The sequence below is a fragment of the Oxyura jamaicensis genome, chromosome 1 (genome assembly GCF_011077185.1).
Source record: "Oxyura jamaicensis isolate SHBP4307 breed ruddy duck chromosome 1, BPBGC_Ojam_1.0, whole genome shotgun sequence".
Taxonomy (NCBI): Eukaryota; Metazoa; Chordata; class Aves; order Anseriformes; family Anatidae; genus Oxyura; species Oxyura jamaicensis.
Window position 1 is genome coordinate 181,907,592 of NC_048893.1, and position 12,350 is coordinate 181,919,941.

General features: G+C 37.0%; 1 protein-coding gene across 11 annotated transcripts in view; it reads right to left on the reverse strand.

The window, feature by feature from the left end:
- Positions 1 to 12,350, reverse strand: part of FRY (FRY microtubule binding protein) — a 235,655-nt gene that overhangs the window by 53,524 nt on the left and 169,781 nt on the right. For all 11 annotated transcript variants that reach the window (XM_035324770.1, XM_035324776.1, XM_035324719.1 and 8 more), the window contains 4 exons: positions 10,426 to 10,572; positions 6,697 to 6,865; positions 5,846 to 5,936; positions 3,116 to 3,198 (listed from right to left, as the gene is read on the reverse strand). In XM_035324770.1, coding sequence (XP_035180661.1) covers positions 3,116 to 3,198; positions 5,846 to 5,936; positions 6,697 to 6,865; positions 10,426 to 10,572 — 490 coding nt within the window. The remainder of the gene's footprint in view (positions 1 to 3,115; positions 3,199 to 5,845; positions 5,937 to 6,696; positions 6,866 to 10,425; positions 10,573 to 12,350) is intronic.

The following is a 12,350-nucleotide window of genomic DNA, read 5'->3' on the forward strand; positions in this document are numbered from 1 at the left end:
ATTTTGAAGAAATAATAAAATAAAGGTTACGCTAATGCATCAGCTCAGTTGTTTGGATTAATGTGATTACAAGACATTAGGTTTGCCAATTCCTGTTTTCAAAAACAAGTGATGCATTTTTAATCCCTGTTTCACACTGCTGGAAATTAAACAGATTCCACGCGGACAACAATGAATTGTAGGAGCTGCTGCTGAATCCCCGCTGTCACTTAGTAGCTTTGGATCCAGATTGCAAAGCAACAAGCAACAGAATTCCTCTTCAAAAACGAGAGGAAAGTTGAGCCAACGAAGCTGTTGTTGGAAGCCATCTGCTGCAAGGAGCTGCATACCAGTGACTTATTCTTGCAGCTCCTGACCAGTAGCCTGCTGAGTGATACTACAAAGGCAGAAATTAAATGTCTTGAATTAGGAGAGACACACGGAATGTGAAAAACATCTTCAGCGTGGTAATTTTCTTTGAGTAGGGATGAATTATCTATTGATTTTCTCAAATATATATTTAACTTTGCTTCAGTAGGACAACTGCTGTACTTTAATAAGCAATAGCATTTTTTTCCACCTGCTTATCTGTAATAATGTGGGTCCAGTAAGTTATTTCCATCACTTTTTGTCTTTTCTCAGCTGTATATCTGTGTTAATCTCTCCTGCATTTTATTCCCTTTCATTCTTCATGATTTTCCCATTGGTCATTTTTTATTTCTCAGGTCTGGCAGTCCACAATTCACTGCCATGGAAAGAAGAATCCTTACCGGGCCTACTCTTGACATATACCTAAGCACTGCCCTTCATGAATTTGCAGTGAGAGCCTTATTTTTTTGTTTGTTTTGTTTTGTTTCTATCCTTCTGTATTTCAGGTAGGTTTCTAACTCTCACCATTCTCTTCAGCCTTTTTTTACAGCATGTACCCGGTGCTTGTTGGCTTCGCCACAGAACACAACACAACACTGTATTGATGTCTAGAGAAGTATCAGAACCAACTTTTTCTTTTAAACATCACTAAGTGGTTTTGACAAAATGTCTTCAGCTTTCCAGATCTTCAGGAACCCTTCAGTACAGTAGCTACTTCCACAATGGGTACTAAAATGCCAACTTTATCATTTCCACCCTTCAGCGTTAGACTTTCAATGAATGCTTTAGTTCTTTAGGATTTAGACTGCTACTTGTTTCTCTCATCTTCTTGAGGATGATTTATTGGTTTTTGATAAAGCAGAATAAAGTGACCCAATAAAGTAGCAAAGTATAACAAGTGCACATTTTCATCTTCTGAGGACTAAACAATTAATGTTTGCCAAATGCTTTTCACATAAAAAGCACAGTATCAGTTTAGGTGTTTCACATAAAACTGCTTCATAAAGTCTACACTAAGACCTAGTTCCTCAGTTACGTTTTCATGGGTTTAAGTAAGGACTGAGGAAAAAAAAAAAAGAAGTACTTTGCACCTTAACATACAATCTTTGCCTGAACAAGAAAGTTTCTGTGCTGAAGAGTTATGTTTCCTATTTATACCCTCAGCAATGCATGTATGCTCAAGTAGGCTGGAGAGAAGACATAAGCCATACCACCAACTCCTTAGCTGCCTGGGCTGCCTGCCAGAGGGTGCAAGTTGCACTTTCTTAATGGAGGTTGCATTATTTATATTCCAGCATGATAAATGACATAGGAATTACCCTTTTTATTCAGATATCTATATAAATGTCAGTAGTTAAATAAAATGAATTTTCTTTTACATGTAGGTATTCATGTATCTGTGAAAGGAATCCCTGTAAGAAGCAAACCTTGCATAAACATTCACAGTACTATAAAGTTTGCAGGTACAGGCAGGAAAAAAACATTTGCGCAGCAGTTGGAGGAGACATTCCAAAAGACCCAAAGAAAATTTCAGCATTTAAAAAATTTTTATTACACAAACCCTTGTCAAAAGCAGCTACTTGTGAAGAATGTTCTGATATAAACATTGTTCTGTTTTGAAAGATTGCTCGTGCAGATCAGCCTAGCATTGGTGGTCCAGTTAACATCTACTGAAGAATTTTTAGTAGCTGCAGCACTAGAAAGCCATTAGAAGAACAAGAGAACTGTAGTAAAAGACATGGAGTTTAATATGTTGAGCACTTTTTTTGCGTATATGAATACTGCAGGATATACATACATGGTATTTTGTAAATATTTTACTTCATTATTATGAAAAATAGTTATTGATAAAGATAAAATCAGCCTACATTTTTGCATATGACAGTATTACCATATTTCACAGAAAAGTATTACCAAAAATTATTTGTCTGGAAGAATATATAAAATCTTGACTTTCTGTGTCAAAATGCTGTCCCAGACTGGTGTCCTTCACGCCAAGGAAAGACTTTATGGCCTCTATATTATTTCACCTAGCTTTATTAAGCCAGAGATGAAAGTCTATAAAAAGGTCTTGCCTTTTTTTACATCTGGTTAGGGCTTATCAAAATCTATAGATTTTCTTCCTTATGATTCGCTCCAGAAATGAATTTAGGCCAAACCAACTACCAAAATTTACACTGTAATTCAACAGTTGATGGAAATATCTTGGTTCCCTTTCGAATCTCTGCTCAGCTTCAAGGGTCCATTTATAGTCTGTTCAGCAGAAACAACAACTGTGCTCAGGAGCCCTGTTTCATCCTCCCCTCTATCACAGTTTTGCATGATGCAGCCAGAAATTGGATGCAGATGGCAGAGAAAAGTTAAGAAGAGATAAGGCCTCATTTTTGGAAAGTCCTGAATCATTTTGTCACATTCATGTAATAGCACTTGATCTGGAGGGAAATACTGGTGAAGAGCACAATTCAAAGTACTCGCTGTAATGCTCTTGGATGTCTTTCACCTTGCTATGCATGGTTCAATGTGTTACTGTCTGGAGGATTCTCTTCTGCTGCCGTCAGTTTCCTTGCCTTTAAGTAGGTTTGACCGAGCCCATGGTTAAACAAAGGAAATAAATGAGGTATGAAGGTAAAATAGGGACACTCCCTACATGGTGATGCTACATTGCTGTTTACACAGAAGTTAAACAGAGAGCCTCCCCCAGTCAAAAGAATGTTTTCCTCTCCCACCAAATACCAGAAATTTCATCAAATTGAATAATAGAACTTACTTTTGTCATCATCATAAGATCCTCCAGAGCTATTACTGTACCTTGATTCTAGTCGAGTATGTGCTCTGATTACATTACTGAACCTTCAAATACAAGAAAAATCTTTATTAAAACATAGACTGACATTAAACATCAGGGCTATACATACTTACTTTACAAAAATAGCATTTCCTTATGCATATGCTTTTAAATGGGAATAGACAGAAATATGAACATGTTGTTACTTATTTCCAGAAAAACAGATTCTAACAAATTTCTGAGAAGTTCTGACGCTGTGCTGCTGTGTCACAAGCTTTTAAATTTCAGCAGAGGGAAAATTCTCATGCTGCACAGGGCTGCTTTTCTTGAAGCAAGAAACTGTGCTAAGTCTGGACTGGGTATAAACCGTTCACAATGAGGATTTTGTCACAACCCATGTTCACAGGAAAAATTCTGGCAACCTGCTAAACCAGTAACTGACTGAGTAGCCTGAAGTCAAGCCCACACAGTTATCAAAGCAGCAAGAACTGCAGCAGATGACCCTTCAAGAGGATAACCCAGCAACTGCAAGAGCATATCTAGCAGAGGAGTCAAAGGATACGAGAGCCAGAAAAAACTGTTCACAGCTGTCCTCAAATCTGCCACAGATCCACGATAAACTAGCTTTTACTGGTGATCTCCTTGTGTTTCGAACACCTCCTTGTGCTGTCACTGTCATCAAGTGTGAAATGGCAGTGAGAGGAGCCATGCTGAAGGCTCACACTAGTGATGTGGAAACATCTTATGCAAATGCAAAGTTTTTGCAAAGGTAGGAAATTAATTACAAATAACTGTGTTAGAACAACTATATCAAAGCCATGTTGAAGGTTCTCTGTGCAAAATTCAGTTTCTTACTACTGTGCATACATATTGCAGGGCATTTCATATATTATGTTGTTTCCAAAGCATACCTATCTAATTAGGGCACAATAAATTCATTGTGGAGGTGACAAAAACACATCATGAGCCATCTTCTGTCACTAATTCTGACATTTTTTGTCTTTTCTGTTTTTTCTGTTTTAATATAGACCCTTAGAAAATATATACAAACTGACATTTACTGACATTATCTAGCATACCTGAACTGATAAAAAAGATAAAAGTAGAATAAAGATAAGGAAAAATTATGAAGAAATATGCAGAGCAAACCTTCTGTTATGAAACAAGTAGAGAATACAGGTCATAGAATGGCTTGAGAGCAGGGCAGATTTTTTAAAGAAAAATACTTTCTAAAACACTCTAACAAAATGGTATTAAAACCATGATTCACTATGTAAGATGGCAGGCATTGATATAACATTATAGTATCTGTCAAAATTTAAACACAACAACAAAAGTTAATGCAATATTATCTTGTAAGTTTATGCTACAGCCTAATAAAGCTGAACTTGCACACACAGAAAATTTTCCAGATCACTCAGAGGTACTTCAAACGCTTTTCAGCCTTCCATTTTACGTCATTTGGCTTCAACATAAAAATATCCATATCGTCTGATTAGTTTTGTGTTATTCCAAAAATGCCCACATTTATGATAATAGTTGGTTTTCAATCTATTACTTTCTGTAAACATTATTTAATACATCTTGATGCATGAAGTCAATATTAATGGATGTTCTAAGACTTATAGATCAGTTTTGAAACACAGATGTACCTGACATTTCTACTGTCTTTGACAAATGTATTTGTAAATGCCAGCAATGAATTCTTAGAAAATATTTTACTTTTTTTTCTAAGTTTTATCAGTAGTCTCTGGAAGATTTGAATATCATAAATCTTATTTTATATAATTTCTATAAGATAAAAAACCCTGAAAACATGGATTCGAAGTATACCAGGAAATTAAGTTTATTCAAATTACCTGCAACTCAACTAAAAAGAAATCTAACTATATACTACCTACACCCATATGCAATATACTCTGAAGTACAGAAATGTTTGCTCACGCTTCTTCTGTACTACTAAGCCCTGAAACTCTGGAAGGTGGATTAAATGACTGAAGTGATGCTAGTTACTGTCAGGAAGAACAGGCTAATAATGTAGTACTAATACACTTACTAATTAATGCTATTAGTATTCATTCAAAGTTATCTTCCAAAAATAAGAGGGTTTCAGTACAGAAAAAATACATATGTCTGTGCTGGAGAATCCGACAGCCTTTAAGCTTTGCATTTCCTCCTTCATCATTTGTCAGTATGTACCATATGTAGTAAAAGACTGTATAGTTTCAAAGCAAAATACTTTATACAGTTTTCCTCTCTGAGACACTTTATCCAGGAAAAGCAGGTGTCCTTGCAAGCATGGACACAAACTTGCATACTAAATTTCACTTGCTGCGCATGAAATAAAAAGGTGTGATCAAAACTGATTTTTAAAAAAGATTTTAACATTCATTATTTAGTATATACTTGTTTTTCTTTCTCCTTTGTAAATAATTACTATGAAAACATGATCTACTTAGGAAAATTGTTCAGCGTAGGTTTAACAGATGTTCCTCTGTCATTTATTAATAAACAAAAGTCAGGAGCTAGAACCATGTTTACTTTTTTTTTTTTTTTTAACTTTTGTTCATTTAAAAATGGTCTTACAAGGATAATGCCATTTAGGATCAGTCTAAGCATCAGAACTCCCCACAAAACAAGCAGAACTTTGCCCAAGATGTACCTCTTAGCCCAGAACAATGCATACATTTTGGAGCAAAAGACATCACAAACCTTTCATCAGTCTCCTTCACAATTCTGTTCTCTTCTGCATCAGGAAAACTATCTTGGCCAGCTACAACAGTGTTACTGCTCGACGTGGTTCCTGTATGTGAGATGTCAATAAGCACACTTGGTACACACGCCAGAGACCATTTGCAAAGCAATAAAAGCCTATAACTTTAATTTCTTTAGTAGCCCCAGCCAAAGTGATCATCCTGCTAATGCAACAGTTGCACAAATGAATGAACACTGACACCTCTACAAAGCAGGACCTGCTTGCATGGTCGAATGATCTGCAGTTTGCATGCTTTGAAGGGCAGATTAACATAGTGATGCTCTTCCACTCCTTGAAGTAAGTTCATTCTCAGGTGACCTAATCTATCGTTTTTCAAGAATTTGGAAGAATATTGACAAGGTTGAATTTGGGGTAGGTGTCTCTTATGTAGCTTTGTCTACAGCAGTTTTGGAAAAGCCTCAGGCCTTTGAAAATGAAATTGCCACACAGTTGAATCTATCAGTTTTCAGTAGACTGTTGCTTTGGTGTATCTGCTATGATGACAGCATTGGCAGTGACTTCTTGTTCTGAAAAACTAGTGATAGAAGAATCACATCATACAAGTTCTGAACCACACTAAACATTGGCAACATCCTATACAAACAGTTGAGAGAATTAAACCTCTGTTTACAAAACATATGCAAATTTAGGAATCAAAAAGACCTGTAATTTAGATGAGCAACAAGACTCTGAAACTTACACTTTATATCTGAATGGGTGCAAAAGTAACTAGAAGATTGTTTTTTTCAAAGACAGGGAGACTGGAAAGAGCAGGAGAACACAGTTGACATGTATACTTAGATCATACCAGAAGCTGCAGCTGAGGCTTTGTTACTGGCAGCAAAACGGTAAAACGGAGGATTATCACAGTGCTGGACTATTGGGTTCACTGGGTCAGTTTGCTGCAGCTCAAAAAGAAGCTCCTCCATTGTCTGAATAGTATTATTGCGACAGAGATAGATGGCAACCTTTTTTATCTAGAGAAGAAAATTTCAGTTATTAAACTCTGTCCAAAGTGAATTTACAAAGAAATCAATACATGATACACTACAATGCTGAGTGCAAATGCTACTGCTCAACAGACACATAACCGCACAAGTGCATCCCTCTTGTTCATAGAGAAGTACAACTGCTTGCTTTGATTTCAAGACCACTTCCCCAATTGAGCAAATCTGTGTTCTAAATACCCAAAAGTTTTTGATTACCATCCACAAATCATCCATTTAGATACATGGCTGTATAGCACACATACACAAAACCAACTAATTTTGTACCCATCGTTTAAGAATATCAGCCTTAACTCTGAATCATGCTCAGAGATTTACAGTTTAAGCGTATGTGATTAACACTGAATATAAATCTTACTATCTTGCATGGAGCAAAATTCTCATCTAGAAAGCTAGATCCACCCAAAATTTCATGCCTGTATTTCCAGATATGGTTGATATGAGAGATATGTAGCTGTAGCTACAAAGAATAGGTCAGGTTCTCAGTAGCTACTTATATCTGTTATCAAAGTGATAGTACATGGTAAAAAAGCTAAGCAACTGTGCATGTAGACTTCTGGCATCCTTATTTGAAAGATCTGAGAGAGTATAATCTATAGATATTCTGGAAAAAAAAGCAACACCTTTTTTGTTATTTGACAAGACCTTATCCAAACGTTATTGTATGCACAGGAGCAATGAGGACTTCTTAGATATTGACACAGAACTAGACGGAATTATTGAAGAAAAAATGTATAGCTATTGAAAGCAAAGACTATCTCTGGCCCAAAAAAAAAAAAAAAGTTTCATAAATTACTGGAGCTGGGAAACCATATGGGGAAGCACCCTTCTGTGATTGCCTTCTTGTTTTTAAGGATGTGCCTGAACAGATACTTTTAGTGTAATACACTGGACTGAACTGCCATTTGGCCTCACCAAGTATGGTTGTTCTTATAAATATTTCCATTAAAATAACTTCTTGAGTGCTTCTCTTTCCTTTTTTTTTTCCTCTTTTTTTTTTTTTTTTTTGTTTTTAAGTAGAGAAAATGGACACAATTATTATTTTTTAAACTACTGTTCTATAATCTCCTAGGGACTTTCCAAATACAATTCCACTTCCTTTTGGAGGCTTTTTTCTAGTTGGGCTCATGGTGCCACTTCCAACTGCTTTCACCCCAGAAGGGGTCCCATTCCCTACAGTAAGGGTCTCTGCTGAAGGGGTTTCTCAACTGTAAATATTTTAAGGAGTCTTTCAGTACACGTGTAAGAAAGAACTGCTGAGCACCGTACACTGGGGCACTGGGAAAAAAAAGTGCTTAAAGAAAATGCAGGTCTAAAAGATGAAACAAGGAATTTAGCTGCTTGAAGAAAAAAATAAAGGAGTGAAAGCATGCTTTTGGCTTGGGCCCACATAAGCAGAACAGATGGCTGAAGGCATGAGGCAGCTGGTGACTGCCTTGGGCACATGGGGATCCACGAAGAGCTGAGTAGACTGCCAATCGTGCAACTGCATGGTCTTTTGAGCCCAGGTGAGCTGGAACAGTGCTGATAAACTGTTTGAATTATCTTTATTTGCTAAAGTGTATATGTTATCTACATGCTAATTGGAGATACAAGTTTATAGTATCAGCAGTCTTGTATAGTTAACAGAGTCAAGTATGATTTCTTATCTGTAAACTCCAGGGCATTATCAAAACACTGAGCAGATGAATGTGATAAGCCTGGTAGATTTTCCTACTCTAGACAAAGATACAATTAAAGGGTGACTTGCAAGCACAGTCAGGCTGTAAGTTCCTGCAGAAGACTTTTTCAGATTTTGCAAAATCTGAGAATCAGCCTTTTAAATCAACATTATAAAACAAAGACTAAAGGCATGGAAGAAAATGCAGGAACCTTGTCAGCTGCCATCACCAATGAAGACACGATGGTCTTGTTAACAGCTACCAGAAGCCTGGCAGGAATAGCAGAAAAGTCCCACAGGCCAGACAGTAGTTGCTGAGCAGGAGGACTGTCCTGTCCTGGCGGAAGACAGGCCTGTGAGGGCCCAGGCTTTGATGTAAAGGGGTTTGGAAAGACTTTGAAGAAGGAAAATTGCTATGAATAGTTAGGAGAGTTGGGGTAGACTGCTCACAGCTGGGGCATGGCAACAGTTTTGGAAGATGGATGTGTCAAAAGCTCACAGCTGATGGAAAGACCTTCATTACCCTCAAGATATTTAGTATCTAACCCTTTATCTTCTTCTCATATAAACCTTGAGCTTGTACTTAGAGCAATTCTACTTTAAAATCTTTCGTCTTGCTTAGCTAAGCACCACTGCCTTTGCATATACACGCACTGAATGATAAAATGGAGCAGTAAACGCTGCAAATAAATGGAAACCAACAGGATGTCTATGATGCAAGAACAACATTTTGAATTTTTTTATGGTCTTCCGTATTTCCTTTGTTCTATTATTCTTAGCAGTCAGCATAAACACTTGAAGAAAAGTGTAATTTCAGTAACTGTAAACAGCATATTTATAAGGCTTTTCAGATAAGTTTAATCACATTAATATTAATTTCTAACTTCTTTCATGGAAATCAACAGAAGAAGACTAATAAAACAGCATATCATAATTGTGCTGGAAAATTTACTAAATTTAGATTCCCTTACTCACAGAAACTGAGCAGTAAGGCACATGGGAATGGGACTATCTTGCTTTTCTCAGGCAACCCTGATTTTATTTTAACTTGAATAATAACAATATCCTGCACGGTTTGACTTGCACATTGCAGGAACAGTTATGTAACTCATGACAGCCATGCAAAGGCAAAAGCTGATATGGTAAAGAACTTATAAAGGTTAGGTATGCTGTTCCTCTGGAGATATCCCACAGGAAGCCTTACTCTGCTGAAGGAGAAGATAGCACTTTCTTAAAATTGTACGTTTTTCTGAAGGAACACCTAAATCTTTGCAACAGAAAAGTATTAATAACATTTGTCTGCTATGTCCAATTTATCGTATAACTTCAATTGTTTCAGTGATTTCCAAAATTTAACTAGTATAGGTGTAAATTACTTTCCTAGTGAGAAAAATTATAAGCTTTTAGCATTTTTACTTCTCTTTTATTTTTCATGTAAGGTATTTAACCTCTGGACAGCTATTCTGTCTTGTAATATAATTTTAAATATATATGTAAAATTGCATATTTTTATGCAACTCTGAGACCAAAAAAAAAAATCTAATTTTTTTTTTGCATTGATTTTGGCAACTTATGGTCAGTTCCTGTTACCCCTTACATAGACAAGCAAAGATGCTCTTTGCTTGCAAGGAAAATTTCTTGCTTGAAATGAGATGTGCTGTACTGTTAGACTGAGGTTCTCACTACTCATTCCCTTTCTTGAATTATCAGTTTCTTGGCTCATTTATCCCACTGATTTAATTTGCACAGTGTGGTTGGGAATACAGAGGTACTTCTTAGTCCTGAAACAGAAAAGCGTTTTCTACAGGTGACAGCTGTTTTCTTCATTAAAACCCATGCAACCAATAGTAAATAAAGTGCAAACACTTACATAAGGTAAAAGGATGGTGTCGCTGCTAACACCACACAAGCTAATGAGAAACTGCAGTGTTATCCTAAGGTTGTTACTCCATTTTTCATTGTTGGCCAATGCATTCCAGACATTTTCCATCTCTGGTCCAGGAATTTCATCTCCATACTGCAAAGGATCATAGGCACACATTTCTTGAAATATATACAGAAAATACTTCCAAAGTGAAGGCATATCCTTTTAGAGCACTTTCTCATGCAAAACTAACAGTAAAACGCTGCAAAAAGCGATAGAACAGTATTTTCAACAGCCATCTGACTGACTTTGGAACATAAATTGTATGCGAAAGTATTTAGGTTCAGATCCACTAAAGGACATTAAATTACAAGAAAAGTTTTTCGGGAATGTTAAGTTCAAAAGGTGATCCAGCAGTTCACTGGGTTTCATCTTTACAGTTGCTCAAGCAACTGAAGTTCTGTTTCTGCATATCTGCAGCTAACTGTTTCAGTCTTCACGGTACTGAGCAATTTGGTACCTCTGTCCTACGTAAGACCTAGCAGAATGAAGAATTAGACAGCTCATGGCTTCCACATTGGAAAGCAGCAGCTTTTGCTCTCTTTTGCAGGATGTGGTTATAGGAACACCTCCCTTTTGTCCAGTCAGTTAAGTGTTAGTGTGCTCATCCAGGATGTAGGAGTCGGAATGGAAATTCTTGTTTGGTGTTTAAAATCATTGGCTCCCACTTTGAGAAGACTGTGTTAACTGCTGCACAGCCTGACATTCTCCTGGGAGAATAGACACAATATCCAATTCATGCTATTCTACGGAAAATGATTTAACACATATTAGCTACAGCTATACTGTCAAGTAGCTTTGTCCCTCTGCTCACTTCCAGGTGCCAGCAGCTCATTCAGCCTCAAAGTTGCGTCCACCAATGCAGCTTAAAGAGAGCACACTTGTTCACTCTGGAACATAAACTATGTGTGGTTTTCGAAGCAACTTGCTCCAAGAACTGCTGATGGGCAGTAAAGGTGAGACTGTACCATATCTGTTTTCACCTCATAAAATTCCTCTAACAACATCTTAGAGACTCTGTACTAGCAGATCATTCATGCCCCTGGAAATGAAGCAAGTACCAAAAACCTGGTTATGAAGCAAATACAAAAAAACATTCTGGTGCACTGAAGTTCAGCCCCCACACTACTTCAGACATGCTTATATGACTAAACGTGTACAGAATAATAATTCTGTTTTAGCTACAGGGTCTCAGCATGGGGCCAGGAAGAGATACAGAGCCAATTGCAAAGTAGCATGGATGCAGACATTCTCATCTAGAGAGGATTAACCCTGAGCAGAATAGTAATCATGAACCACTGTGTTCCACATGACATAGGTACCAGGGATTATTTCCTGGAGCTTATGCATTTTGCACTTGAGACGTACCCACTGGATCTGGCAAAAGCAGTGCCAGAGCATGGCATGCTAGCGTAACAGCCTGCAACTCAGCAAAGAGAGGGAAAAGCTGGATACCCGTATCCTCTCCACCAATTACTTATGCATTTATATGAAAAAGTAATTGGAAAATACAATTCCTAGTCTTTTACCAGGACCTAGGATGTAAAATACTTTCCCTTTTACAAGAAATTGCTTAAGCTAACACTTTAGAAATTTAGTCATTTTGTCTTTTCTCTGTCTGTCCGGCTTAAAGAATGTTTAAGCATTTCTTAGAAAATACAGTTTAATCAGGACAAGTGCCAGGTACTCATTCTCATCCCAGAATAAACTTTCATCTGCTGCCTCAGACATTAACCTGGTAGATAATGCAGGAGTGAATTAACTTAGTTGCCCTCCAAGTTTTGTTCATGATTTGAAAGAGAATAGTCTTAGCGCTGTCCTTAAAGAAAATGTGAACGTTCCAAAAGAAGTTTGTATCTGATTAGTACAGA